Genomic DNA, 27,898 nt, shown 5'->3' with positions numbered 1-27,898 from the left:
CACTTTCTCCCTGTCTGGCCGATCCACTCCAGTCTATCAGAGGAATGTCTGGTCACCAGCACTGCGTGCGGTCGACCTGAAACACCTGGCCACACCTGGGACAACCGACACACACGTATATGATTGGACACACAGATCCATTGAGCTCTGTGGTCCACCTAGTGAGGGGGACTGACAAGTGCAGCTGCTCTCAGTGAAGTCTGAACAGAGAAAGGCTTGTCCAATTTTCACCGCTCAGTTAAACGAAGGCTTGTAATCTGCCAGCATCATCGAGTTCAACCTCTCATAACCACTGTCTCCCACTTCTACACAGCTTGTAGCACACACACACACACACACACACACACACACACAGGCATTTCAGCAGGATGAAATGAACCCAGTTAAAAATTCCATCTGATGTCAGAATCCCGTGTGCAGAGGTCACTGGAAAACTCAATGTATCTCACATAACATGATCGAGACAATTGTGGTATCAATCTTCTCATCTAACTCTGAACAGGAAAGCAAATAAGTGCATTTCTCATAATGTAAAACTCACGGACACATTAAGAAAAACCTAATATTTATCAGAATTATTAACATTAACTGCTCAGTTTATTCTTGGTTTTGTCAAGTCAAGAGATTCAAGAGATTGTGTACAAACCAGTGCTCTAATATGTCAAATATCAGAGGATTTCCCCAGGGATGCAAAATGTTGATTGTACAATGGACAGAGGCCAAATAGTCTGGAGAGTGATAAATGCTGAAAAATGACCAAGGTCCATGGGAACCTTGGCTAGCAGGACAAAAAACATTGCTGTAAGACTTCACCAACACAGAGAACTGTTGGCACAAAGCCTTCATAAGTCATGACTGAGCAGAAAACAGACTGGTGTCATGTTGATACAGTGACTCAGTAGGAATCATAGGTCTAGACTGCACTGGCTAAAATCAATGCCAGATCATGACAATATTTTCTCACTGGTACCTTCAAAGCATTGTGACATAACTCTGTTAGTTCATGCACTTTTATAAAATACTTTATCAGGCCTTGATATAGACACAGACCAGCTGGAGCACATTATGTCTCCCATGGAAAACTCCAATCAGTCACTGCTGAGTAACCAACAAAGCATGACACATACCCAAAGGAGAGGATTTAGAGCCACAGCAGAACAAAAATATTTCCACTTTGGAATTAAAAGCAACTTATATATGTTGTCATTTGTTTATTTGTTGCTAAATTTATTTATGTCATTCTCGGTGAAATGAAAATTCAAACCTGGTGGAGGAAGTAAGATATTTTTCCCAGCAAAAGTCAGTGAGCGTATAGCAGCCAAACCAGAGCAATTCTAACATGAGAGTCTAATGACTTCCAGTTGCTACTGAGGGTTATCAGGACTGTCGCCATTTGGCATACCAGCACATCCTCAGTGCACAATCAGATACACCAGTGTTCAGCGCTCTCCAAAAACAGAGATTCTTAATTTTAGTCTTTCATCTGAAAGCGCATCTTGTAACGTCATATGTGGAGCCTGTGGTTACAAATGGGGCATCCAATAGCAACGCTGTCTGGACAAGGGCTTTTCCATTTTATTCAGCAGTCATAGACTTAAATGACAGATAATGTTAGTGATTTTGCAAACCTCAGTAAACATTCATCCATTATCTATATACCGCCTAATCCTCATTAGAGTTGCAGGGGAGCTGGAGCCCATACCAGCTGACGTATGGCGCTTTTCCACTAGCACATACTCAGCTAGACTCGGCTCAACTCTACTTGGTTTGTGAGGTTTTCCATCAGGACATAATACCTGGTACCAGCTGCTATTTTAGTACCTACTCGGCCGGGATTCCAAGCAAGCTGAGTGGAGCCGATAATGTGACGTCTATAGAGTGCAGGCCACTGATTGGACAGGGAGTGACGACACACGAGAGTGACTCCTTCATGAAAACCAAACCCACCATTTTTTAAAAAAACTGGCAACAGCGACGGTGTGCATTGCTCTTCACAGAGCTTGGCAAAATTTGAATATGGCAACCAGATGTGCACCGTGGGCGAATGACGAGGTCGAGACTTTTCTGTCTTTGGTGGCAGAGCAAAGAATACAGAGGGAGCTGAATGGTGCGACTCGCAATAACGTTAAAGGACTTCCAGGCTGCTGTGCTATGACGACTCCACCCATGATGAGGTGGTACTCAATGTAATGGAAAACGATCTAAACCAAGTCGTCGAGTAGAGTCAAGCCAAGTCCAGCCGAGCAGGTGCTAGTGGAAAAGCACCATTAGGGTGAAGACAGGGGACACCTGGACAGGTAACAGTCTATCACAGGACTACATATAGAGACAAACAATCACACTCACATTCACACCTACGGACAATTTAGAATCACTGATTAACCTCAGCATGTTTCTGGACTGTGGGAGGAAGCTGGAGAACCTGGAGAAAACCCAAGCATGCACAGGAAGAAAACAAGAGAACTGAATTTAATCAAGGAAATCAATTTGAGTTAAATGCAATTTAGTGGGGCTGCACAGTGGTGTAGTGGTTAGCACTTTCGCCTTGCAGCAAGAAGGTCCCTGGTTCACGTCCCGGCTTTCCCGGGATCTTTCTGCATGGAGTTTGCATGTTCTCCCTGTGCATGCGTGGGTTTTCTCCGGGTACTCCGGCTTCCTCCCACAGTCCAAAAATATGCTGAGGTTAATTGATTATTCTAAATTGCCCGTAAGTGTGAATGTGAGAGTGATTGTTTGTCTCTGTATGTAGCCCTGTGACAGACTGGTGACCTGTCTAGGGTGTCCCCTGCCTTCACCTGAGTCAGCTGGGATAGGCTCCAGCCCCCCCACGACCCTAATGAGGATTAAGCGGTGTATAGATAATGGATGGATGGATGCAATTTAGTGCTAAAAGCATGAATGACAGAAGAATTTCTCATTCTGGAGCCTACAGCAAGCTTAGTATTCATTAGTACCAGTTTTGATGATTTTGTGCAAACAGGCAAAATGTGAAAAAAAAAAAAGTTCACTAACAGGAGCAGCAGATCTTATTCTCAGAGTTTACGACTGACTGCATTTGTTCTAGTGACCTTCACCTTTAGTGCAGCTCCAGTGAATGGGCATCTGTTGGCCGCCGACACACCGACCGCTCAGTTCAGTGTTGGAGGTGAAACAGCATCCCAGATTGGGTGCTAAGAGGGTTTTTAAGAAGGTTGTTATTGTTGTTGTTTTTCAAGGCAGCAGCAGGCGGAACCAGCGTCAGAGAGACGTACTGAGGGCCCGGATTCACACAGATGCCTCATTAAGGTGTGATCAAGCAGAGAGACAGAGGACTTCTGTGGAGCGTGGCCAGCGCTCTTTTCACCGCCACAGAGAACCCTTTCTACACCTCGCACCCCACTTCATCTCTTTATTGCACGGTAAGCGCATACAAAACACACCTATAATATCCGGTTCCACCTCTGGAGAAGGAGGAGGGAGCGCTAAGGTGAGGCTGTGTGGGTCCATACATCTGCTGCTCAGCAACACATGCATGTGTGGAGAGATAAAAAGGAAATCGGAGCCCGTCGATGTGAGGACAGGCCGCTTTCAGCGCGCCGTCCCTCAGCATCAGTTAGCAGGTTGTGCAGTGACTGGCTCCTGTTAGAGGTGAAGTGGGCCAGCTGAGGGAGGTAAACACACCTCATCCCCAGGGCTCGCTCAAATCAGAAGCAGGCCAACAACATGCCACTGCCTGAGCCACAGAAGCCTAACTGTGCCGGGCCACTAACGCGCTTTAGCAGTCATTTCCTACCTTCTCCTCCAATTTCCTTGAGCCGGTTCATGTAAGGGATGGAGAGTGGACGGCTCACCTGGCTGCATAAGAAACCTTTTTTTCTGCTATGACTCTAACCTGCTTGTGTTTGTGTTTGGGGTAACTTTAGCCAAATGATGAGAGGGTCAGGTTGATCAGATATACAACCACCAGCCACCGCTATGTATAGCAGCATTTATATCCAGGTGTCTCCTCTAACCACAATATAAGGCATGTGTAACAGCCTACCATGGTGGCGCTTTAAAACAGTCCTTTCACTAGCCTGACTGAACAAACTTCTGTGCTGAGTGTAACCAGGCACAGCAGGATCTGCTGCTGGAAGTTTTTGTACTTACATAATTAATCTCATTAAACCGTGTTTTATTCCAAAACAACATTACAAACTGTGAGCTCATTTGGGATGGCCTGCTTTAAAGTGAGATGAGAAGCACCTTGTAAAGTGAAGAACAAAGGACTGCGGCTCTCATAACATTCACTCTTAACACCACTCAGAAGAGAGAGTGGAGAAAGGGAAAAGAAAAATGCAAAAGTCCCCAGATTTCAATGTCTGACACTGAGCTTAAGAGACGCCTTGATTAAAACAGACAAAACATAGCGTAACAAGCTGAGTGGAAGACCGCTCATGCCTCCACATGGATTTAGGTCAACCTATATCGCCCTCTTTAAGAGTCCTCTTGTACACTGGGTCCATTCAGGATCCCAAAGTGTAAATTGAGATGTAAACAGTTTACTGGGCCAGGTCGAAGCACCAGAGCTACAGGCCTCCGATTGACCTCAATGACAGTCACCCTCTTAGTTTAAGGAGAGGCTTTAAATAGAAACTCACTTTTTGGGTAGATTTAGGCAACAATGCTACTTGGTAAAGTTTAGAAAAACATCTTTGTTTCATTTAAAAAATGACCTTTTCACAATATGTTTGAAACTTCTTCATTTTTGACGAGTGTCATATGTAATATATGATTGGCTGGCTGAAAAGGAGTGACAGGAACGTGATGTGATAAATAACAAAGTGACTTCCTTATGTGTATTAGTGATTGTGACAAAAGAAAACGCGCTTCTCTCAAAATGTAACTAAGAATGCAGTGTATTTGTATGAGAATGTAATTTCTGTGAGACAGGGAGGAACCAAACCAGCCAGGCAAATTTCTTCTGAAGAAAGTGAAATTTCCAAAACAGGAAATCAAAGGTCACCAGTGTGTTTTCTCGAGCAACGTCCCGCCTACAGCTCTGTCCATGGGTTCTATTGGTTACACGTCATGAATAGCCAACACTGAGGGATAAATGTTCAAAAGTTCTCTTTTAATTAAAATATATGTTTTGAAAGATACAGAAACATAGACATTTCAACAGAATTTTGCGCTTGAGTTTGCGGTATTCTAAATTTGGATGCCACGATTTTCATTTTAACTGCAAATTTGGTTTCAGATATTAGGTCTAGTTCTCCATGATTGCTAATATTCTGTATTGGCTGTACTGGCTACCCCTGCTTTATCACCATGACTGGAACAGACCAATACAAGCAACATCTCTAACCTAAAGCCTCACCCTGCACAGGTTAAATGCTGTCAGGACAGACATGAACTTCATCATTTTTTAAAGCCTTCAGACAACACGTTGACCATCAGACCTTTGCTCAGGTAGCAGGTATATCATGTGACTACACTTGCCAGAATTTGTCAGCAGCTGACTGCACAGATGTTTGTGCAAAGATATGGTTCTTTGGAAAAGCAGCAGAAGAGATCATGGATGACCTCTTAAAACTGATGATAAATCCAGTCCTTTGTTGTGAATGTTCCAGTTGCATAAGGAAAAACTGAATGACCACAAAAAAGATCACTGACACTGAATGATGAATCTTCACAGTGAGAGACAACAGCCAACCTTTGAAGAACAAATTGAAAACACCAGAGAAGAGAATGCATGAACAAACTGAACAAAGGACGAATGAAGATTGCCCGTGCAACCTCAAAGAACAAAGCAAAAAGACATCAGAGACAGACTCAGCATAACATGCTATGTAATGCTGGTTACACTCAGTCTTGGCATCATTGCACCACTGTGTCTCCAAATCAGGGCAACATTTCTCACAAACCCTGTTGCTTGCTGCCATTATTTTTTCATTGATTCATTTATTTGATCAGGGACCATGCAATTAACATAGAACACATCTGATGTATTACATATAGAGTGAATAGCATTAAGCTAATTTTCAACTCGTGTCCTTGGTTGGGCTTTTCAGTAAAAGTAGTCAGAGGACCAACAACACCATAAAGAGGAGGTTGCTATATTTTTGCTACAACAACAGAATCTCCTTTGCAGTATAGTACAGTCGGGTTAACTTCCCATTGAGCATGACAAAGCATATAATGTGATAAGTGCTTGTTTTTTCAATGACAGTCGGGTTTATTTTATCAGGCATATTCCAAAAATAATGTTTTCTATAAACATCTTTATACACTGCCATTCAAAAGTTTAGGGTCACCCCGACAATTCCATGTTCTCCATGAAAACTCCCACTTCTATCTATGTGCTAACATAATTACACAAGGGTTTTCTAATCATCAATTAGCCTTTCAACACCATTAGCTAACACAATGTAGCATTAGAACACAGGAGTGATGGTTGCTGGAAATGTTCCTTTGTACCTCTATGTAGATATTCCATTAAAAATCAGCCGTTTCCAGCTACAATAGTCATTTACCACATTAACAATGTCTACACTGGACTTATCATTCATTAAATGTTAGCTTCATTGGAAAACACTGCTTTTCTTTCAAAAATAAGGACATTTCTAAGAAATGGTGGTGTATATGAATGATTAAACTAACACAATCGATTCCTTAATTCTATCTTTCACAACTCCTTCAAACTCCCACAGAACATGATATTTATGTTCCTGCTTGGACACACCTACATCACAAACGGTGCCCTGATTTGTTCTTATTAGTCATATTGTGTATACACAAGTCACCTCACCCCACCATGCTATGCACACTTACACACAGAAAAACAAACACTAAGGCCTGATGTGCAGCACTCAGGAGTGGAGTCATTGACCTGCCTAACAAACAGTCGTCTGTGCAGCCACCAGCTCGCCACCCCCTCACCCCTCAGACATCGCTCTGTAGCACTCCACTATCTCACTTATCTGCTCTCTGGCCTGGCAGCTCCTGCAACCGACTGCAACCTTTATCAGCCTGGAACAGCTTCTATTCTGAAAACATGCAGTGGTGGCACTCTGTGCGTGTAGTTTGGATATTGCACCTGAGAATTTGTAGGGGATAGTTCAAAGATTAGCTGTGGACAGGGCTGGAGTATTTAGTGTTGCCCTGTAGTGAAACATGTTGGCCACTGAGAGGACTAGAAAACAGCTCAGAGGGAAAAAATAGACTCCACAAGAGCTCTAATATTAGCCCAACATTGAGAAAACGCAGGCAGATCTGTGTTTTCAGGGCACACTTGACATAAGAGTGACCCTGAATTCAGCCATTTGTTTTGAAGGTCACTCAGCACCATGGACAGAGACCCTGTGTGGGCCCGGGACCCCATCAGGAGACGAGGAGAAAACACTGGAACGGCTCAAAGGCTGCACAGGCTCATTGTTTAGGGAGCCTTTCTGGGAGAATAAATACATCAGGATAACGCAACAGCACAGGCTCATCATTAGAACCATATTAGAAATCTCAACTCTGACGGGCGTTTTATTTTCCTGCAATAACAACAAGTGAAAACATCCCTTTGCCTCGTGATTTAAAAGGAAGCTGCTCAGCATTATTTATTCCATGATTAGGCAACTTCCAAAAGGGCCTGGTTCTGCATTTTATTCAAGAAACGAAAGTAAAGTGAAGTTTTAATCTTGAATATTTATGGACTTTATCTTACATGATATCAGCATATAGTAGCAGATGCTGAATCAACAAGGGGAGACTGTCTGGGTTTTACTGTGTTACTGCCACACTGTGAGGCAATGCGTGACAGGACAATCCTAACAAAAGCCCCTCTCTGTGTGACAGCAGCGTTTGGTCTCTTTAAATCTAAATATAACCGCTCCTAAAGCTGATACCTAAACCTCCTGGCTAATGCTGCGTTCACTGTCCCCTCTGTGACTCCCCTGAGGGTTCACACATCCAAAAGAAGGCTGTTAAATTAGAAAATGTACACCACATATCTGATTTATTCTCAGTGGCTGCCGCTTTTATTGCCAATAGAGTAGAAACGCCACTAATTAGCTCATGTAGCAAACATTTTAGTCAGCTAGCTGTGAATATTTCCGTTACAACTGCAGTCACTTATTAGCATAACGTCGCTATGGGCAACGTTGAGGATATACACCTGCTGAAATAAAGCTAAACTTAGTGATTTTATTTGTATTACAAAATTCAGGAATCTCTCATCCGTTCTATTTATACTTGAAGATGAACGCTGCCGCTCTGTATGTGGTTGTAAGATTTCCTACAGCGCCTGAAGGCAGCAGCTAACTTGTCAACCTTGTCGTCCATTGAAACAAACTGAAAACTCTCACGGACTCGTTTCCGGACTCACCTTGTTCAGGTTGGGGTTTCTGGTAACATCGTAGCCCCTCTTCTTGGTGTACACAAAGTTCTTGTTTTTGTCCTCGGACTTGTGCATCTCCGTTTCCACCGACTCCCGTCTGACCAGTCCGTGTGCCATGTCGTTGCCTCTTTAAATAGAGCGGCTCCGGTGAACGGTTGTGAACTCAACAAGTGGATGAGCAGGTCCCGGTGCAGAGCTGCGGTCTGCCGTTAGTCACTGTGTTCAAAAAGAGACTGAGTTTTCTTATCAGAGAGGCTCATTTATTGTTCCCAATATCTGTGACGGCCCTGAGATCAGCAAAGTTCCTCCCTGTGGTGTGACCTTACAGGAACTCAGTTACAGATCCTAAACGCACCATTTAGTCCCCGAATACCTGAATACAAAAACAGTGTACTTTCACATTGTAAAGATTTCTATCAGTGGGTTAATTTCTGTGTATAGGTTAGGCTGCTGGATTACTAACATTCTATTATAATCCAGTAAAGTAAACCTAACTGAGCCTCAATATTGATCCTCTACATACTGTCATCACTTATTTAAAACTAGAAAAGCACTCAGAGACACAGTACTCCTCCAAGGCTGATCATTCCCCTCAATGACATTGTCAGAAATGCAGCATTTCTGTTAATTTTTTTAAATTTATTTTTTATTTTTAGAAGTGCAGAAATTGTTTATTAGTTATTGATGATCAGAAATCACGGCACCATAGAATGTGTTCATTTAATATAGATGTACACACACACTAAATGACCTTGCGCTGAGTACAGGTGTGTGTTCTGCATGTGTACGTTATCTACGGATACCGAATCATGTAACCTAAATATGTAGTGGGCGGCGGGAACTGATGGGACTCAGAAATGCCCCCACAATTTAATTAATTGTTCCTTGTATGATTTCCAACAGATAAGTCCTGATAAGTCCTCAGCAGTGGATTTGTAGTAGGATCACAATCATGTGATCATCAACAGGCAGCTGACGTAATGTTCAATTGTTGTCATGGTTACAGTGACGCCGTGTAACTGTGACGCTGCTGTTACGCCCAGCCTAGGGGTCACTGTGCGTAACAGAAGAGGCATCCTTCCCCTGGTCCCAAGCATTTCCAACACACGTTTTCGCATAAAATTTAGGTATTTATTTCTCAACAAATTTTAACAACTGAAACAATGGGGACTGGTAACTGAAAGCGACAGTGAGCAAAACCAAAAACAACAAACAAAACGCCACTAAACAATTAACCCAAAACTGATTTGCCAAAAACAAAAGGTAAAAAGAACAACAAAGTCTAACCTCTCTATCCTAACTTAAACATGAGAAAAAGCCGGTTAAACAAAAGGTGGCTGCTCACTGCGATCACTCAATATTAAATCCCTAAATCACAGCTGATCACTGGAACCCAAGTGTGCTGACGTGTAGGTTGGAAGCAGGGTAGGATGTAGCCACGCCCTCTGACCCTCTGACCCGGAGACGACGTCACGGTTCCGCCTTTATATCGCGGTCTTCCTGGTACAGTCAACCAATCCAGTGCCGAGCCGTCATCCTGGCGACCAACCGTGGCCGTGGTGCGGCGCAGCCCTATTTGCATACATGATAGGGACATAAAAAGGACACAGGCAGCACAGGAAACTACAATAACGACCGCAGTCGTAACGCCTCTTTCCCCAAGAATTAAATACCCCCCTAAGGTATTTAATTCAAATAGGACCTTGACAGAGTGTCAGCCAATATATTTTCAGAACCCTTCTTATGAAGAATCTGCAAGTTAAAATCTTGCAGCAAAAGAGACCAACGCATGAGCCTCTGGTTGGAATTTCTCATCCTAGAGAGAAACACTAGAGGATTATGGTCCGTGAAAACCTGAACTGTTTGTGAGCTAGAACCTAGATAAACTTCAAAGTTCTGCAGGGCGAGCAGCAAGGCCAGTGCTTCCTTTTCTATGGTACTATAATGTACCTGATGCTTGTTGAACTTTTTAGAAAAGTAGCAGATGGGATGGTCGAGTTTCTGGTCGTCTTCCTGCAGGAGAACAGCGCCTGCGCCCCACACACTAGCATCCACCTCCAACTTAAAAGGACGCGCAAAGTCGGGCGCAGCAAGAACAGGAGCGCTACATAACAGAGCTTTGCCCTCGGACCCTCTGACCCGGAGACGACGTCACGGTTCCGCCTTTATATCGCGGTCTTCCTGGTACAGCCAACCAATCCAGTGCCGAGTCGTCATCCTGGCGACCAACCGTGGCCGTGGTGCGGCGCAGCCCTATTTGCATACATGATAGGGACATAAAAAGGACACACGCAGCACAGGAAACTACAATAACGACCGCAGTCGTAACACTGCTATCTGGCAATGATACAGAAATCTTTAACAAATCCGTGGATCCAGACTATAAGCCGCATCACTGCCAGAATCTAATCACTTGGTCCTTGTCTCATTTCTGACCTTCCCTGAAAATTTCATCCGAATCCGTTATTACGTTTCTGAGTAATGTTGCTGAATGACAGACGGACAAATAGACAAACCAAAGCTGATTGTCACATAACTCCACATTCCTTGGTGGAGTAAAAAAAAAAAAAAAACAACAAAAAACTGTAAGGCTAAACTTAAATGACCTCACATGTCACTGTCTTTGCAATGCCTATAAAAAGTATTCACCCTCCCTCTGAAGTTTCCACTTTTCCACTTTTTAACATCAAAGCACAGTCATTATAATTTGGTTCCTGAAAAATAATGTCAATTCATGAAAAACAAAATGGAAAATGAATGATTGCACAAGTATTCACCCCTTTCAGGTCACTATTTACACTGCACACTATTTTACACGTTACCAAACAATCACTGCACTGCAATTTTACTTTGGTCCTCTCTACAAAACTACTTAAGCTCAGTCAGGTTGCAATTGGATTGAGGTTCACAACATTTCTGAGTATCTTTGGCTGTATGCTTCAGTTTCTTATCTTGCTGGATCTGGAGAACTTGTCAACATCATGATACTGCCACCACCATGCTTCACAGTGTGTTTGGGATGATGTGCAGTATTTGGTGTCTGCTAAACATAATGTCTAGTCTGATGGCTATCAGACCAAAGAAGCATCTTCCAGTTGACTTCAGAGTCTTTCACATGCCTTCTGGTGAACTCTAGTCAACATTTTTTCAACGGTGGCCACTCTCCCATAGAACTTTGTCTGTTGAAGAACCACAGCTACATTTGTTGTGTGCAAAGTTTCTGCATCTCAGAAACTTGTAACTTCATAGGTGTCCTGGTGAAAGTTTATATGATGTTTGCAGCATGCACTGATAGCGGTAGACAAGTAGCAATAGTGGGCTATATAAGAGCTTCCAGTACAGTGATATTTTCCCTGAGCAAGCACAAGCACATACTGGACGTTGTATAATTTAAATCTTCCTCCAGGCTTCTGATAAGTCATGACTTTTGTTCCAAACAAATTTCCTGAGCATGATGAGACATGGTGCGAGCTGTGGCAGGAGAGAGGATATCTGAAGCCAAGGTCAACCTCTAGCCTTCACACAGTTACAGCAGGATAGTTTTGCAACATTAGGCAGCAGTGAAGTCAGATATTCAGGAATATCCTGGCAATATGGGGGTGAGAGAGGTTATTCATCCCTCAGTCCATGTGTCTTGTGTTGTGGTCCACAAATCCACAGCAATCAGAATCAACAGACTTTTCTAGATCAGTGAACTCAAGCAGGGTCCACAGGAGTAGCATGCATTTAACACAGATGTTGTATTTTAGTTTATGTTCTATTTTACAGCTCAGTCTGTTCAACCTGTCTTGCTGTCAGTGTGTGTGTGTGTGTGTGTGTGTGTGTGTGTGTGTGTGTGATAGTGAGATAAAGAGAGAATAGACTCTGGGTGTTGCCCGACTGAAGTCAGACTTTATGTTGGGTATAAAGATCATCAGGCTGATAAGGTTATCTTCTGCATGTGTGCAGAATAGACAGTAGAAGAACTCAGGATGACTTCTGAGTCCTCAAACACTTATACTGGATCTAAAGGGGGTTTGAATTGTGGAATCATTTTCTACTATTGTACATCACCGTTAAACAGAAAAATGTTAAGAGAGACCCTTTCAAAACTTCTGTTAACTTATACACAAAGTTCTATATTATTTTACATTACACAACTCAGTATTCTTACTTCTGTTAATTTACTCAAAGCTACAATAACTCACATCATTGTGCTGCATTGACTTTACAAACAGCTTTTGCTACACTGTTAGCAGCCTCAGACTTTAGGGATTTTGGGGGAATTTGAACCTTACTGCAATGTATGAAAATGTAATATATGTGTATCAGTTGAGAATGCTGCTAAACAACCTAATCTGATGAGTTAAATGAACAGCTGAGTCCACATTTAGTCAACTAAACTCAACCTGTAATCTCAAAACAGACAAACTTATCTAATTAGATGGAGGTAATAATAATAATTTTAAAAAAAGATTTATTTAATACAACTGAAAAAAGGACCTTTGGGTTTCCTGTAAAATCTGTCTGCAACAATACTTTGAAAGGAGAGAACATTTTGACATAAATCAGTTCAGTCACACTCCTATTAGGGAAGAGATTAATAGCTGATTCTTCTCTGCACTGCTGAACATAGATCAGCAGATACACAAAGAATCCTGGGCTATGAGCTTTGATATGTCTTTATGCTGTAACCTTTTCTCTTAATATATTCTGTTTTACCTGCCGTGAAAATACAATTTTATTTACATTACATTTGGACTCCTGTCTGCAGACATCAGAAAGAGGCTGCTCCTACAGTGCCAACACATAGCTGAGGTTCACATGGGGTCGCATGGTGTTTGGACTGCATGGTCATCTTTGGCAGCGGGCTCTTTGGCAGACTACTTTGTCCTCAAGGCTCAGCGTCAACATCAAAGTGATGACCTGACCTGTCTGAGCTCTGTGACATCACTCATGTGTAATTCTCTGTATTAAATGTGAAATATTTATAGTTAAAGTTCGAAATATGAAGACTTTTGCTCCCAGAATCTGAGTTTAGCTGCTCCATTATATGTGTGTGGTTTCATTAGACTTCACTGATAGTGGAACACGACCATCACAAAGCCATCCACCACCTCTCATCATGTTTTAAATTATATTATGGTAATTTCCGATTGCTGTAGGGAATTAAGTGATTTCACCTTTTGATTCGGTAGTGGAATGAGTTACCAAACTCTGCTCCATCTGCAGAGTCCCTCTCAGTCTTTAAGAAAAGACTAAAGACTCAGCACTTTATTGAACACCTTTGCACTTGACAGACTGCAAAAAGCAAAAATAATAAAATAAAAGAAAAATTCCTATTACCTCCTGCACTGCCTGTAGGCAACCATGGTCCTATTATCACATCTGAACTTGTTTAATGGACCTCATCCAGGTTGTTTTCTCCTGACTAGATCCTTGCTTGTGTTGTTTCTACTCTCAGGTATACGTTGCTTTGGATAAAAGTGTCTATTAAATGAAATTGTGGAAATGATTCAGAGAGACACACCAAAATAAACAGCAGAAACACAAGTCACTCATGTTAACATAGAATCTCATCACTTGATTTAAACAAAGAATGGATGTTTAAAACTAGTAACATTCACTCTTAATAATAAGAGTTGAACAAAAATTGGCATACCTTTCTTTTGAATATGAATGAACAAATTGATAAATCTGAAAACCAGACCCTGCTAAAATAGAAACAGTATGATTTGACTAATAATGAATGGCTGAAAGTCAGGTGTGGAAATGCTGAAAAAGAGAACGGCAGCAGTCGTATCACAGACGTCAGTGTTTGATATTGATCAGTGAGTCCAGCCAAAGCTGTTCCACATGCAGCTGTACAAAAACAACCCCTCCTGATCACCTTGTTTATCAGCCTTTATTCTCTGTTCTCTGTGAATATCTAATCTGGACAACAACAATTTGCCATCTGTTTTTGTACCAGGAGCTGGAAGTTGTTTTTGAGGTTCCGGCTGGATGCCAGTTGGCAGTGGGCAGCCATGAGGAATGCATTAGAGTTTGGGAGGCATCATCAGCCCACCCATTGAAGTGGATCACAGTACTGCAACAACTGGCTGTTTTTGAGGAAGTGGACCACCTGCATGTAATGTGTTTATGAATAACTGTCCACAGAATAAACAGTGTGGTTCCATTTATGATTTGTTAATACATTTCATTTAACATCTGTCAATACACACAAGCTATCACTGTTGGTGCCCAGTTCTTCTTCTGTTCAGTTAGAGGGCTGCCGCTGGTGTGGGATAAATTATACCCCTTACTTCCTTTGCCTCAGGAGACCAACAACAGGTGTTTGTAAAACCAAGTGTATATTAATGGCTTTCATTAACCAGGGGCCTGTGTCATAAAAAGCAATTTGCAAGCAAAACAAGCAGATCAAAAATGGTGCTTCCATCTTGTTTCACAAATAATTATCAGTTGCTGATTGCATAAATATTTGTTGGTCCCACAGACGTCCCCCATTCTCATGTATGGCTTATGAGTAAGATGAGGTAAAAATGACAAATTTTCCATGAGGGAAGATGGATGTAAGTTACAGTCAACATGCAATGTAAAGCCACAGCATGCATTTATCCCCCATTTTATAAAACATAACACTACATGAAAAACCCTGAAGCTTCCAATACAACCCTCAGTATGATAACGTCTACCTTACAAATCTGAAATTATCGTGGAAATGCCCAAAAAAAAAAGAAGAGAAAATACACTTCTTTGAATGGCCACTAGAGGCTGGCTCCAAAATTGAGTCAATCCATATTGACCCCAATGTTAAAATGTCCATCTTTTCAGCAGAAATAAACCAACTTACAGAGTGGTGAAAAGAATGATTTTGGTCTCTATAGCTAAATTGCCAGTTCATGACAGCTATTCAGGTGGTGAATATTTATATAATTCACCTGTTTGAATTATACCAAAGCTTAAAGTTATGTGTATTTAAGGGCATGGACTCGTTGAGTAACAAGCAGGATAGTCCATGACTCTGAGATGTTTTCAAGGCATGCCTCAGCTCCACGTTACCTCTTTGCTCATTTGTTAGCCAGAACTTAGGCAAAGTCAAGGACTGCCAAGAAGGCGATGTCCAAAGCCCCCATGCTGGACTTCAAACTTGCACTTCAGAAATCCTGTGGGAGACACTGTGGAGGGTTGGGTCATCTTTGCACCCAGACATTGGGTCAGTAGAGTTAACACTTTTGACAGAGAGGAGAACAAGACTGACACTGCACAAAGTCCAGAAGTATAATGAAAAACTAAGTAGAGATGCTGAATATCCTCAAAATATAGCAAAACTTTTAAAGCTTGGCTGAGGCAAGAAAGTTTGCAAAAGCAAAATAGAAATATAAATTATAGCTATATAAACTTGTAAGGCCTGTTAGTTCTATCCAAACTAAGATTTGTAAAGTAGTGTTAAACACAAAGTACAGCTGAGGGTGATGGCAGTGTCCTTAGCTTTGCAAGTATTTGGTTATAAACTAGAATACTGGAGACATTGCAATTGTGACTATAGTGATGATGGCACTCAAAAAGTTAAGGGAAGTAGGTGGAAATTAACGCATGCACCAGTGTTCCTGATAATACATCTAAAGTCAAGGTTCATCAGGGTCACTAGGATTCATCCTTTGGAATCGTGGGAGCTGCACGAAATTTCCTGGCAATCCATCTGTAGCCGCTGACATGTTTAAGTCTGGACCAACGTGGTGAACTGACCAGCTGACTGACCAAGATTTTGAACAGTGATGAAGTATTAAACCACATCTTATGTAATGATGGAAGCCTTAAGTGAATAACAGCCAGTTCAGACTATTATCTGAGAGAGTGTCAGGGATCGCTGTCAAGCCGACCTCTTGTACCCACACAGACTCTGCAGATAATGAAAGACAATATAAATCATAGCAATTACCTGTGATGTAATGTCAGAAAATAAATCTCCCTCCAGTGATGAATAGTTACATCATTGACAGAATGACTGGTGATTGTGCAGTAGATGTGCAGCTACATGCAGTTTACCTTTGTTTCAATTGCATCATCTCTCAACTCTTTCCAACCTCCGTTGAACCAGATGTTTTATAGACATAATCTGTTGTTAAGGCCTCTTAATAACAGGTTATAGAGGAACCGCCTTAATATACATTCTCCATCCATGCTGTCTGAATCATACACAGCAGCCCCTTTTTTTCCTTGTATGTGTTTTGTCTCTTGTTTATCCCTGTGGGGCTTTTCTGGTCAGGAAGAGGAGGAGGCAGCAGACAAAGACAAATACAATTACTGAGAATCAAATCACCCACAAACACATGGTTTTCTCTCTTACCGCCATTTATTCTGCTGCATACTGACAGCACCACTTGGCCATACTTCCTGCACTGTAGCTGATGGTAAAAGATTCACAGACATGGTCATTAAATGTAATTACAGCCAGACTCTATGAAGTGTGGAAATCTCAGCTCCTGATTACATTGGCACCTGTTGGAGTAAACTATAGGGGAGAGATTTCAGATGAAGGTTTCAGCTAAATGAGAATAGGGCTGATCTAGTGAGTTAAGAGAGCTGCAGCTAGTACTATTAAACTTCAGGTTTTTGAAGGTAAGAACGCTGTTGTGGATTTCTGGTCAGCTAATTAGTTTTTGATTGGTTTAGACTGGCTTTGTTCTGTGTTCTTGTGTTTGCAAACACCCTTGCCTCGAAGCCAAGTTTCCTTCAGGTGTCAGTAAGGAACCTGCACCACACATGCAGTGGAAACATGATAAAAGGCCCCAACTGCAGCGATTATCAGCAAGTTAATGCACATCAAAGAAGGTATGAACTACCAAACACCCTCTCTCCTTCTTTGATTTTTTCCTCTCTTTTTTGGGATGCAATAAAAAAGTTCCATGTCTCTTCCTACCACACACAAACAAAATGTGGCGCCTTCAAAAGCATGCAACAGGTGTAAGTAGCCTAACTCTTGTGAGTGAGGAAGCAGTACCATGCTAAAGTCTGTAAGGATCACTGTCAGCAGGCACAGAGGTGATGGAGACAGGAGTTGGTCTACAGCTACGACCCAGAGACCAAACAGCAGTGTTTACAGGGGAAGAACATGCAGCCTCCAAGACCAAAGAATAGCACAACAGCAGGATGCTTATTGTTTTCATCGGCATTCAAAGATCTGTGTGCCATGAATTTGTCCCCCAGGGTTGGACTATCAACTCTGAGCTCTACTGTAAGGAGCTGAAGCGTCCGAGGGGAAACATTTGATGCAAACATCCTGAATTCCGTTGCGACCACAACTGTGTGCTTGAACTTGATAACACACCTGCTCACAGTGTGTTGCAAACTTGTGGGTTTTTGACTGCACCAAGACATTCATAGCTCCCCATCTGCCCTGCTTCCAGATTCAGCTCCTTGCAACTTCTTCCTCCACCTCTTCTGCCTTAGGTTTTTCCCAGTAAAAGATTTTTTTGAGTTGTTTTTGCACACATTATAAAGCCCCTTGAGGGAAATTAATGCTTCAGTTTTATGAAGAGCGACCATTTGAGTAAAATTGTAAAATTGTTGTAACAGCAGGTCAAGGCTAATGTCACAGCCATGTATTGTCTTATATTTGCACTCAAAAAAGGAGGAAGAGTAAATTGCATTGCACCTCTGTTGAAGTTACTGACCACTGACTGCCATTCCAACAGCTGCTGGGCTACTAGAATGTGTCTCTAAGTGATCATGATGATATAATTACAACAAGTGGCCTCAAATAAGAGATCCTGATTACTGACATTAAAGCAGAGGATATAGTTCAAATGGGGAACTCTTGTTTTGCTCTCTTTGTTCCGTTTGTGGCATTTTTCATGTAACCATGCATTTCTTTAAAGGAGATATAGTCTGTGAATGTACACCAGTATCCACATATTTAAACAATAAACTGGTGATGTCTTCGCTTCCAGTACTGCAGCCAGCTTTATATCCACCCTTCATGTGTGGCTATTAACATCTGATATAAACACTGATAAACTGGTTCAAAACACTTCTTTTTTAGTAAGAACTAACCCTGTGCTTCAGGAGGATGATTATGTATCGTAAAATTAGAAAAAAAAATGCCTTACTGGGTGGAAGAATGGTACAGATTTGTAAAGAGATGAATATCAAGCCATTTGAATGAGAGAAATAGTTCAAGCCAGTAGGTGAAAAGGCACCAAAGGTAGAGTTCAAGGCAACATGAGTGCTTCAAGTGAAACAGTGCTCACCTGCCACGGTCTCTATGGCATTCTGACCTGTCACCCACTTTAATTATCACTCCCTTGGACCAATAAACTCTACCTACAATGAACTCTGTGTGGTTTGTTTCCAAAGTGGGCTCACAGACGTACAGAACAACCTTTCCCACAGTTAACTATTCCACAACTCCCTGAGGTTTTCCAAAGCCATTCCACAAGAACTGGCAGCATCCAAGTTTGATCACTGGCAAAGGAAAATCTGAACAAGAACCACATTTCCTCCCTTTAGGTGCTTTTAATAAGCCATAACTGTTGTTGTTTGGACTCTGAACAGAACAGCTCAGAGGCGTGAGGCCTGCTGCGCACCTTCAGCACCAGCGGAGGAAATGGGTGGATGTTTTGGAGAGGTTCCTGAGGGACACTGCACTTCCAAATCTACTGCCATGCATGCATACATACATGACTGCCCTCAACCCTTTTGCTTTCTCTCCCTCTCTCCTATGAGTCCATACATGACCTTCCCCCAGCCCCCCAATCAATGGGCCCTTTCACTGATCACTCTTCATAATGACCCACTGTTTGAGCCCACGGATATTTGGGGAGGTGGAAAAAGAGAGGGCTTTAAGCTGCTGCTTCTCTGTCTTGCATTATTAGAGGAGGCTGAGTTGACATGAGTTGTACTGAGAGAAGGAGCTTGATCATAATAGCCCAAGTTGAGTCAAGGAAGCCCTAAACATATCCTGAGGAAGGTACTGTTGAGCCTTTAACTTAAGAGGCCGTATGAATGTTTCAAGTGTGTTCATGGACCAGCCCTCATACTAGTTTTATGGCAACAGATGACAGCTTTTACAGTTCTTGTAAGTTTTGGTAGTTTTTATAGTTTATTTGATTTGCACTTTTATTTGTTTTTCACACTTTGCACCTTTCTGTGAATTAAAAAAGTTTAGAAATTACACAGCAAAACAAAACAATCTGGCAATGCACTTTGGTGCATCTGTTGTTATCAACACTGTCAATCTGTGTTCAATAAAACCTGAGCAAGAATGTGGAAAATAAGAAAAAAAAAACAATATTGAGTGAAATATTGCTCCACAAAAAATTGTCCTATTAATAAAAATACGGTGCAGTAAATCAGACTTTGGAGCAGTATCGGGGCAGGCAGATGCAAAAGTTTTTAAAATGGAAAGAATCGGTGAACCAGTCCAGACCATCACCTGTCCTAGGCGGCCGCCATTGAGTGATGGTCCTATATGGCCTCTTCGGGTTCTAGAAGGGGGCCTCAGTCTCCCTAATTTGGGCAAGGTTGCACAGCTCTTTGGTTTCTGATTCGCTGAGGTCTTAAAACCACTGTCAGTCTGGTCCCTCCTCTTGGACTAAATTTCCATGTACCAAAACTATGTTGCCCTGAACAACAACAACAGCTCCCAGGATCACAAGGCGGCAATTCTATGCTCCAACCCTCACCTATAGTCATGACCTCTGGGTAGTAATCAAGACAATAAGAGGATACGGGGGGATAAATTGAGTTCCTCCTTAGGGATCAGCCTTAGACATGTGATGAGAAGTTTGGGCATCTGGAGCTAGTTCAGGGCTACTGCTCCTTTGCATCAAAAGGCACCAGCCTAAGTGGTTCAGGCATCTGATTGGGATGCATCCTGGAGGTTTATGGGTGTGTCCAATTGGGAGGAGACCCCAGGGTAGACCTAGAGCTTACTAGAGTGAGTACATATGTCATCTGGCCTGGGAAAGGCTTGGAATTCTACAGGAGAATGCTGCTGGGGAGACATCTGGAATGATCTGTTTAATTATGGCATATTAAACACAACAGATGCTTGGACCAGAAACAGTTTTATTAGGGTTGATGGGTCATGTCTTAACAAGCAAATCAATAGCAAAAAAATACTTTGAAAATTTTATTTTGGGGCAAAGTTGCCAATTATTTAAAGCATTTCTAGTATTAGATTTCTCTGGTCATCTTTATATAAAGTTTTATATCCCTGTGACCACTGACATTAGAGGTACATGTCTCTCCCTATTCATTTAGGCAGAGGCCTGGTCTTGTTAACCTGAAATAACTACCAGAAGGTATTAATAAGACGACTGTAAAGTGTCAAGACTTGCCTGTAAGAACTTTGCTTCGAGCAAATTTGCTTCCACAAGCAGATGCTAGTCCTACTTGATAGCTTTCATATTAAACATCAGTTGACCTGCTTGAAGTCAAAGGTGGCCACAGTGGGTCATTCCAGATGTAAACAACATAAAGTTTAAATTGCTAAGACTAAAAATCATCACCATACATGCTTGATAAATAGATGAAGAAGCTGTTTTGTATCAAATCCCTAGGTTGCACAGTACAAGCCCCCAAATTAGCAGCAACTTCAGTATCACTATAGCTTTTAATCTTTTACAATGTGAGTTTGGTTTGATTTTTGAGGTATTTCTTACTTTTCCACAGCACTGTCTGTATCTTCTGGCATCCTGCTGTGTGTCTGTTTTACAGCGTGTAAGAACATGTGGGTGTGTTTTGGTCTTTTTTTAATAATGACTGTACCCACAAAACAAGGAGTGCCAATGAACTCAGAGTGACTGCAGGATGAAAAAAGCTGTGCAGCAGGCAGACTACGGTTTCCCACTGCAACCGAACATGGCATGGAACAGCGAGCAAAGATTCAGCCATAGAGGATCAGCCCAACTTCTCCAGTCAAACTGCTAAACGGCCAGAGAGGCGTAATCATTGCACTTCAACAAAACCCCCTTTCTTCTTCAGGAAGGAGGACAGAGATTAGTGTGTTAACCTAGTCACACAGTGTGTTTATGTAACCTTTCTGACCTCTCAGAATATGTGAGTCTCTGTCTTTCAACATGCAAACACACAGACTTTTCTACTTTTCTTCCTTCATTCTTATTGCATGGAATCATTCCAAACTTGAGTGTCATTTGTTTGCATATTTGCGTTTGTCTTCTCAAAAAATGGGCTGAACACATGAGCTGTCAAAACTACATTAGATTGCTTTGTTGCAGTTATTTTAGTTGTTTTTATTACTGAAAGCGGCTTAAACAGCGCATATTTGTTTTCGCAGATATGCGCTTATTCTTGTTTCATATGATCAATTCTTCTCACTGAAGGACTGTATCTGCAGCAACAAATACCTTTTCTCCTCGTATCCTCCCTCCTTTCAAATGTCTTAAGCCCTGGCAGCATGTTGTGAAATGAAAACACCTCCTCTGTCCAAATCTCCACTATAAACAGGAGGTCTGTCAGGGATAAACGTCACGTTTCGCCTTGTTTGTCTCAGCGTGTCTAAACAGCTTCATCATAGAGCGGACGCACTGCAGATCTGTTCCCCTCGGCTCAATAACAAGCAGGAATTGTTGGTTCCACTTTCCTCTGTGTTGCCAAATGATCCTCACTGATGGGACATCTACTGTATAATCTGCAAAATATATGTTTGGTGTTAAAAGTTACTGCACAGTGGAGGAGACGGATCTCACGTTGTTCAACATCTTAAGTAAACTTTTGTTTAAAGCGTAAGCCAGCCTGGTGTGTACACATTATTATGACAATCGCAGATAGCGTTGTGTTTGTGCTTGTTTTGCTTCCTCTTTTCAAGTGCAGATTTCTCAGCTGTGCTCTGTGTTTTGACACAATCAGGATGGATGATCAGGGAAGACATTTCTAAAGAATTTTCCTCTAACCATAAATGAACAAAGCTATGTCGAGTGTGAGTCTTTACTTTAGAACCTGGAGGAGCTTGTAGGCTGTATTGAACCACTGCTGCTCCTGTACAGTATAAGAAGATCTCTGTGTTTGACAGAGAGGTCAGTGAAAGAGCACTCCTATTTTTAGTTCTCCTTTTCAAAGGAGACTCGGATCCTGACTGCCGTTTCCTTTATGTGCTTCTGGGCGGCTGAACTAACCATTACTGTGAAATCATCAATCACAGCTGGAAACCTCAAGTCTCCAAATACTGTCCTTCAAAAAAGCAACAGGCTCTTTGTTTCTTACCTGCGGGACGCTTTTATTTATTCACTTCATTGGTGAGGGGATTAAAAACACATATAGTTGATGCTTCAGGTGCATGAAGGCTAGTGATGTGGAAAGATATTTGAATGTTTTACTGCAGTAGGAGATTATGGGCAGTCAGCATAAACACGAGGCCACACACAGAAAGACTCATAGATGGGCAGGGAGTCATCGATGCTTGGCTGTAGTGTTACTACGAGCTCAGTCCTGCATGCAAATTTAAGAGATTTGAAATTTAGTGCAGGATGTGTTGTTGGTTTTGTTGACGATTGTATTTAGATCATTAACCCTTAGCTGCTCCAGTGACTGGACCACACATTCTTTCATGCCCATAGTAGAATCAATGGGTTTTTACCACATTTTTGTCATTTTGGTTCAGAATAATAATTTGCATCATTTGTTTGTATTATATTTTTGTCCACACAAGAATGATTTCATGTTTGAAATAAATTTATTTTTCTTTTATAACAGATTTTGAACATTTTGATAATTGAAAAAGAAGAATATTGCACAGAACAGCAGTAGAAGAATGTTAGTTTTGTAGACATTTTTTCATGCTTTTCCTCCAACTGTTGCTGCTCTCCATTCCTCATAGTTTGTGTATCACCTCTTGTATGATATCATCAGTGATAAAGAGCTTGGGGTAGTAATGCAAATATTACAATTTCTTTAAAAGTACAAAGGGTAACTTACAAATTTAAATAGAATGATATCAAAAACATGCTTTTTGAGGAATAGCTGGAATATGAAATGATAAAAACTTTTCATAAAAAGATATTGCAAGAAAATGACTTCACCAAGTTATTTTTGACCCTCTTATGCATCTAAGGGTTAAACATCTGTTAAAGTAATTTGCAGCCGTGTCAGCATATAGTGTTAATGTTATCATTCAACACAGACATGCACAGATATTCATGTTTAGGGACTTTCATATGGTGATTTTGTGGAGTCAAAATTTCAAGCAGTTTTATCAAACTAAAACTTGTTTTCTACTTTTGTGTTGAATCTACGTCATACCTACATGATTGTGTAGTGTGCACCTCCCCTGAAATGTAACTGCATACTGCTGAATGCAGACCACAACAACTGGGATTCATTCCCTTGCTAGTAATTGCTGCAGAGTGACAGCATCTCCCCAATGCACAAATACAAACCGCTACTTGTGTAGATTTGTTTAGATTCACTGCAGGAGTATACCTCAAGCTTGAGAGGTTGCAGAGCAGTAGACTGTCATAAAGGTGAAAGGAGGATTAGATCTTGAAAGACATTCTCAAAATATGACAAAAATGGCTACAAATGGAATCTGCACCATTAGTTGTGTTTTTATTTTTTTTATATTGCTGTCAAATTTCAAGTAATTTCAAGTAATGCTTCAAAATGGAAATAAAGAAAATGCAAATTATGTTTGCTTCCACTAACAACCTCAGATCAAATAAACCAGGCTGTGTAGTGTCACTAAATGGTGGCGTGAAAGGCAACGTTACACAAGGCTGTAAGAAATGATAATAAAGAAACTAGAGACAAAAACAGTTGTTTGCCAACCACCAAAAAACCTCTCAGAAGAGAGAAACAAACTTTGGCCATCTATGAGAGAAAATGCAGGAGGTCTGAGGAACTGTTTTCATCCATCCATCCATTATCTATCCACCACTTAATCCTCATCAGGGTCATGGGGGGCTGGAGTCTGTCCCAGCTGACTGAGGGTGAAGACAGGAGACACCTGGACAGGTAACAGTCTATCATAGGACTACACATAGAGACAAACGATCACACTCACATTCACACCTACGGACAATTTAGAATCACCAATTAACCTCAGCATGTTTCTGGACTGTGGGAGGAAGCTGGAGAACCTGGAGAAAACCCACACATGTACAGGAGAACATGCAAACTTCTAGCTGCAAGGCGACAGTGCTAACCACCGAGCCACTGTGCAGCCCTGAAACAGTCCATGAACGAATAAATCCAGTCTAGTCCACCTTGCTCTTTACTCATGATCAAGACTCTGCTGCTTCCCTTACAGGGAAAGACTTCCTCCCACACCAGAAATGACTAATGCAGCATCATTTCAAATTCCTGTGCAGCTTGAAAAGGTGAGCTGCTTTTTTGTTTTTTCTAAATGGTGGCAGCGTTGGGACCTGCCTTCACAAGTCCGTCTTTGCAGCAGGACTGTGGCTGTCTGTTCATTTGCACATGAGATTCAAAGGAGCACGTGTGACTTCAGTCAGCCTTTCATCATATACAGTCTGGTCTCTGAGCGCTGCCGTGCTAACCATTTAGCCAAATATTTACCATTAAAAACGGTGATAAACTGCATGTGGATCTAAGTGAGACCTTTAACTTACTGTCCCTTTACTGCTTATACACACACACACACACACACACACACACACACACACACACACACACACTCATGTATATATATATATATGCTGTATTTACTATATATACTGTATTAACGCTTGTGAGAGAGAGAGAGAGAGAGAGCTACTGAGGCAGAGAATCCTATCAGATCAATGGAGGTCTGTTTAGCATGCAGCAGCGCTAAAAGACCATTCAGTTGTCAAAATAAAACCTGTGGAAGTGAAGTGCAGGTCAGTGCAGCCTCCTGAGTTGGTTTATTAGTGTGGAGGAGTCAGCCGCCTTTAATGTATACAGCAAAACAGAGAAAATAGGACGTCTGAGCAAGCGGTCCAAGAGGAAAAAGTTACTATTTGCACTGTCATAAATGGGTTTCCACCATCAAAGCAACCCAGAGGACTTATCTCCCCAAAACTCAGTGTCAGCACCGCACCCTGTACTGGTTTACTGCTGTGAAGGCACCCAAACACGACTAATGAAATTCTTTGAACTTAGCTTCCACCAAGAAGCATCAGTCTGCTAAAGCAGAGCGCTCTGCAAAGGGAGAACTTCCCGCGAGGGTGTGACGCTCGGCACAAAAGCTCCTCTATACACACAGCAGGGCAGCAGAAATATCACTCAGTTCTTTTCTATTTGGAATCCACAGGACCGGGAGCGAAGGCCTCTCTCTGTGTTGTTTCACTCCTCCTCTGTGACCTCTGACCTTAAACTTAACTGAAAACAGGAACATTTTACTGTGTTTCTTTGTGTCAGGCTTTGGGATAGCATCAGTCACAGGTTGTTATGATGGTGAGTGACCGCTGAGAGGACTGGAGCAGTTTGTAAAATACACAATAATAACAAGAAAAACCATCAGAGAGCTCAGTACTCCAACGCTGCTCAGTCCTTGTATGATTTCTGTGGCAGAAATCATGGCAGCATAGAATATGGCCATTTAACATTGATGTACCCACAAACAAAATGACATTGCATTGAGCACAGGCGTGTGTTATGCATGTGTACGTTATGTACGGATACTGAAGTCATTTCTGACTTTCACTCATATTCATTATTCCGTTATTGAGTAATGTTGCGAACAGATAAACAGACAGACAAACCAATGCTGATCGTCACATAACTCCACTGTTCCTTGGCGGAGTTATGATGCAAGAAGATGAGTCATACAAACATGTTTTTTCTAAAGTGGAACACATGAGAAATTTAAGAATATTTTTTCTCCTGCTCAGAGTTACCACTGAATTCTGAAAATTCACTGAACAAAAAGTCCACAGAACCCATAAACAGAGGGACTGTGTTTCTCCACAGGGAGAAGCACATTTATTTGGCAAGAAAATTACTAAAGCTCCATCCTCTGTTACACCTGTCAGAGTAACATCACATTATCATATCTTTGTGTCTAATTTCTTCTGTTTTCACCAACAACAGCAATATACACACTACCGTTCAAAAGTTTGGGGTCACCCAGTCAATTCCATGTATTCCATGAAAACTCACACTTCTATCCATGTGCTAACATAACTGCACAAGGGTTTTCTAATCATCAATGACCCTTTCAACACCATTAGCTAACACAATGTAGCATTAGAACACAGGAGTGATGGTTGCTGGAAATGTTCCTCTGTACCCCTATGGAGATATTCCATAAAAAATCAGACGTTTCCAGCTATTGAATTAAAACTGCTTTTCTTTCAAAAATCAGGACATTTCTAAGTGACCCCAAAGAAAGCTTGCTTCGTACCATCTACATTCATGTGTCCTGAACCTTTCCCACTTTATTTCCACCACAGAATAATTAACAGATGCGCCGTTAACATTTTTTGTCTTTTCTAAATTGAACGCTGACACTGCTTCAGTTGTCATGTTTTCTGATTTCTGCCAGCAGGTCTGACTCCTTTTCTGTGGAATTCTTTTTGCACTTCTGAGAAACTTTCTCACAAATGAAGCAGAACATGCAGCCTTGCTTTGCTTTGTTTTAAGGGGTGTAGATTTTCTAAGAGATTAAGTCTTGATTGCACACCTCCTCATGAACAGGATAAATCCATCAGTCTGAAATAACCGATTTCTGACAGTCCAGCTTGATGACTTGGAGCCTCACAGAAAAGAATTTAACCACAAGAATAGTTGTTGCATGAGTCCCAGTGTGTTTTTTGCACAATACACTATATCATTTGCACCTGTACCAACAGCTGCCTCACATAAGCCAGGATGATTGTAGGAAATATTTCAGCTGAGCAAATATTCAATTTCATGTGCAGCGTGCACAGTTTGCTACTGTAGCCCCGCCTTTACTTCTTATAGTTACATGTTATTGTACTCAGCAGTTAGTTTCAAAGCTGCTGTAACACTATACTGACAGTTAGATAAAGCTGCGTGCCGGTCAAGTGGTCAGCTATAGAGTCAACCACAGGCAGGTGGACTACTGAACCCCACGCATGAAGAGTCTGACTAATTTTACAATCCAGCTGCGTTTCTGTTGATGTAAAGGAACTGAACGCATCTCATCACCTGCTCAGTGATCCAGCCTTTGGGCTCTTGGGCAGTCAGTTAGCACGTCACCCATTTAGCTCAGCTGTTTTGCAGTTTGAGCAGCTTTATGGTCCAAATCCTGAACTGACTGTTGTGAAACAACATCTGTTATAAATAGTTTTATTCTGATCTCACATTTTGACTTAAACTGTGAAATCAAACTCATCTTTGCTTTATTGTTTGCATTTTCCAGTCATCTGAGGCCCATATTTTCCATTTGTAGAGTGCAGCAGAGCTTGATTTCTGTCTTTTTGCTTATTTGATGACACTGTTGTCTTGTTTGAATCAACTTTATTGGAACAATCGCTGCTAATTCAATGTTGCTGTTCAGTGTGAGCATCACCTCACAGGTTCTGGCTGAGCAGGGAGGCAGATAAAATGTGCTGACTTTCAAGATTCCCCGAATGCAGGGGTGTCAAACTCATTTAGCTCCTATGT

The 27,898-nt window shown here is 41.6% G+C and overlaps 1 protein-coding gene across 1 annotated transcript in view; it reads right to left on the bottom strand.

Moving 5' to 3' along the window:
• Positions 1-8,620, bottom strand: part of me1 (malic enzyme 1, NADP(+)-dependent, cytosolic) — a 94,094-nt gene extending 85,474 nt beyond the window's left edge. Inside the window, exon 1 of the mRNA XM_023281128.3 lies at positions 8,336-8,620. Coding sequence (XP_023136896.1) covers positions 8,336-8,464 — 129 coding nt within the window. The 5' untranslated portion in view covers positions 8,465-8,620. The remainder of the gene's footprint in view (positions 1-8,335) is intronic.
• Positions 8,621-27,898: the final 19,278 nt, after the last annotated feature.

The sequence above is a fragment of the Amphiprion ocellaris genome, chromosome 9 (genome assembly GCF_022539595.1).
Source record: "Amphiprion ocellaris isolate individual 3 ecotype Okinawa chromosome 9, ASM2253959v1, whole genome shotgun sequence".
Lineage (NCBI taxonomy): Eukaryota > Metazoa > Chordata > Actinopteri > Pomacentridae > Amphiprion > Amphiprion ocellaris.
Note: the sequence above shows the minus strand (reverse complement) of the source record. Positions and strands in the feature narration are given on the sequence as shown.